The sequence below is a fragment of the Octopus bimaculoides genome, chromosome 7 (assembly GCF_001194135.2).
Source record: "Octopus bimaculoides isolate UCB-OBI-ISO-001 chromosome 7, ASM119413v2, whole genome shotgun sequence".
Classification (NCBI taxonomy): Eukaryota; Metazoa; Mollusca; class Cephalopoda; order Octopoda; family Octopodidae; genus Octopus; species Octopus bimaculoides.
Window position 1 is genome coordinate 2,973,610 of NC_068987.1, and position 2,495 is coordinate 2,976,104.

At 39.2% G+C, this 2,495-nt stretch overlaps 1 protein-coding gene across 1 annotated transcript in view; it reads left to right on the forward strand.

Moving 5' to 3' along the window:
- The window catches only part of LOC106879935 (transient receptor potential cation channel subfamily M member 2), an 89,908-nt gene that overhangs the window by 64,505 nt on the left and 22,908 nt on the right, over window positions 1-2,495 (forward strand). Inside the window, exons 13-14 of the mRNA XM_052969110.1 lie at window positions 433-685; window positions 1,255-1,387. Of these exons, the coding sequence (XP_052825070.1) occupies window positions 433-685; window positions 1,255-1,387 (386 nt within the window). The remainder of the gene's footprint in view (window positions 1-432; window positions 686-1,254; window positions 1,388-2,495) is intronic.

Consider the following 2,495-nt stretch of genomic DNA (forward strand, 5'->3'; position numbering starts at 1 on the left):
CCTGACTGGCTCCTGTAGGATTTTCGAGCGAGATCGTTGCCAGTGCCCCTGGACTGGCTTGTGCGGGTGGCACATAAAAGACACCATTTCGAGCGTGGCCGTTTTCGTGCGGGTGACACGTAAAAGCACCCACTACACTCTCTGAGTGGTTGGCGTTAGGAAGGGCATCCAGCTGTAGAAACTCTGCCAAATCAGACTGGAGCCTGGTGTTGCCATCCGGTTTCACCAGTCCTCAGTCAAATCGTCCAACCCATGCTAGCATGGAAAGCGGACGTTAAACGATGATGATGATGATGATGATGAATCAAATATAGAGACGTGTATCAGGTTCGCTCCAACTGTATCAACTGTATTCTTTGATGACCCTCAAAAAACATTTGAAACCCTGCCCTGTTGAAATTACCAAATTTATCTTTATTTTTCTTTGTTTAGTGAGTTTGGTAAAATGGCTCTTGGCACTTTAGACATCAGCTTCCGAGACTCCAGTGCTCAGGCCTACAGCATGCTCAGTCGACCATTACCAGACTTTAATAATAAAACAGCAATTGAAATCGCACATGACTCTGGTTACCTCCATTTTATTGCTCATCCTTGTTGTCAGAAGTGGTTAACCAAGAAACTATTTGGATCAATCCAAGTTAAAGAACTCGACTGGGGAGTATTCAGACTTCCTTATTGGTTCAAGGTTTGTTCTTATTTATTTTCTTATTTGAAATCTTCATTGCATTTTTGCCAAGTTTTTTCCTGAATTTAAGTATTGATGACAAAAATCTCACCTGAAAATGGATGTAAGTATAGCTATGTAAATCAGAAGTTTGCCAAACAAACTCCCCTATCTACCTATTGCTCAGCACGCCCTTCTCCTTCATCTTATCACCCATAACATCCCTCTTCTCATCTCCCCACCACCCATGCTGATCACACCAGCTTCATTGCTCTGTGGTGTGGCTGGAAGTAAAAGAGGGGCACTGCAGTCCTCCTCTCTTGACGATTGCAGTCATAGAAACTCACAGTTTTATTTCACAGAAATTATCAATGGTTGATTTTTAATATTGATTTACCTCCAAATATGTCTGCAGTTGTCTTGCCTTTGGCCAGAATAAAAATCTTCGCTAACACCTCACCCCCACCCCACCCCCAATCATCATCACCACCACCACCATCATCACCATCATCACTATCACCACCACCACCATCATCACCATCACCACTGTCATCTCCTGTTCTTTATTCTGTTCTTTGTTATATTTCCAGATTCTGGCCAGTGTATTTCTGGTGCTACCAATGTATATCTGGATTGCCTTTGTACCAAGTTGTACCAACCAAAGCAAGTTAAAAGTAGATATTTATCTCAGAGGTAAATCAATATTTTATATTTCTCTGAACTGTAAGAATCATTAGAACGCCAGGCAAAATGCTTAACGGTATTTTTGTCTGTCTTTACATTCTGTGTTCAAATTCCACCGAGGTCGACTTTGCCTTTCATCCTTTCAGGGTCGATAAATTAAGTACCAGTTGCGTTCTAGGGATCAATCTAATTGACTGGCCCCCTCCCCCAAAATTTCAGGCCTTGTGCCTAGAATAGAAAAGAAGCTTTTCTATTTCTCCCTTGTCTTCAAATAAAATTATTTTAAGGCAGATCTAAATAACAACAGAACACTTCATGAAGAGTGTCACTCAGTACTTTGAGTGTCACTCAATGCTTTGAATAAAGTCAAGAGTGTCATTCAGTGCTTTGAATAAGGTCAAACTCATTGATCTCATTTTTTAATATTATGAATTCTTTTATTCTTTTACTTGTTTCAGTCATTTGACTGTGACCATGCTGGAGCACCGCTTTTAGTCGAACAAATCGACCCCAGGACTTATTCTTTGTAAGTCCGGTACTTATTCTATCAGTCTCTTTTTGCCGAACCATTAAGAAATGTGAACGTAAACACACCAACATTGGCTGTCAAGCGATGGTGGGGGACAAACACAGACACACAAATACATACATACATATATATATACACATATACGACATATATATATATATATAAATATATATATATATATATATATATATATCCTCTTATTCATTTATATGTTTCAACTTTGAGGCTGATTTACGCTTTCGCCACCACAACCCCATTTAGGCTTAGCAGCCCTTCCTGTTTGTTTTCACTGTTCTGTGTGTGTTACCAATTTTGACCCTCCACAAAAACCCAAATTTTATTTAATTTGCTTTGGGGGAGCAGCAACTGTTTTATCGAAAGCGTATATTGTTGTTAAATGCTTGAAATACGAGAGTAGAAAAACAGCCAACAACTGGTGAAGGGTTGTTCTTTATATTGTTTGTTATGTTTTCCATTTGTGTCTTTCGTTGTTCGAAAGAATAGTTCATGTTCCATGTACTCATGCTTCGTACTTTTTTGTTGTACATGTTTCGTAACGTCCTGTGCCAACATACGCATATAAATATACATATAGATGTAAGTATGTACATATACATA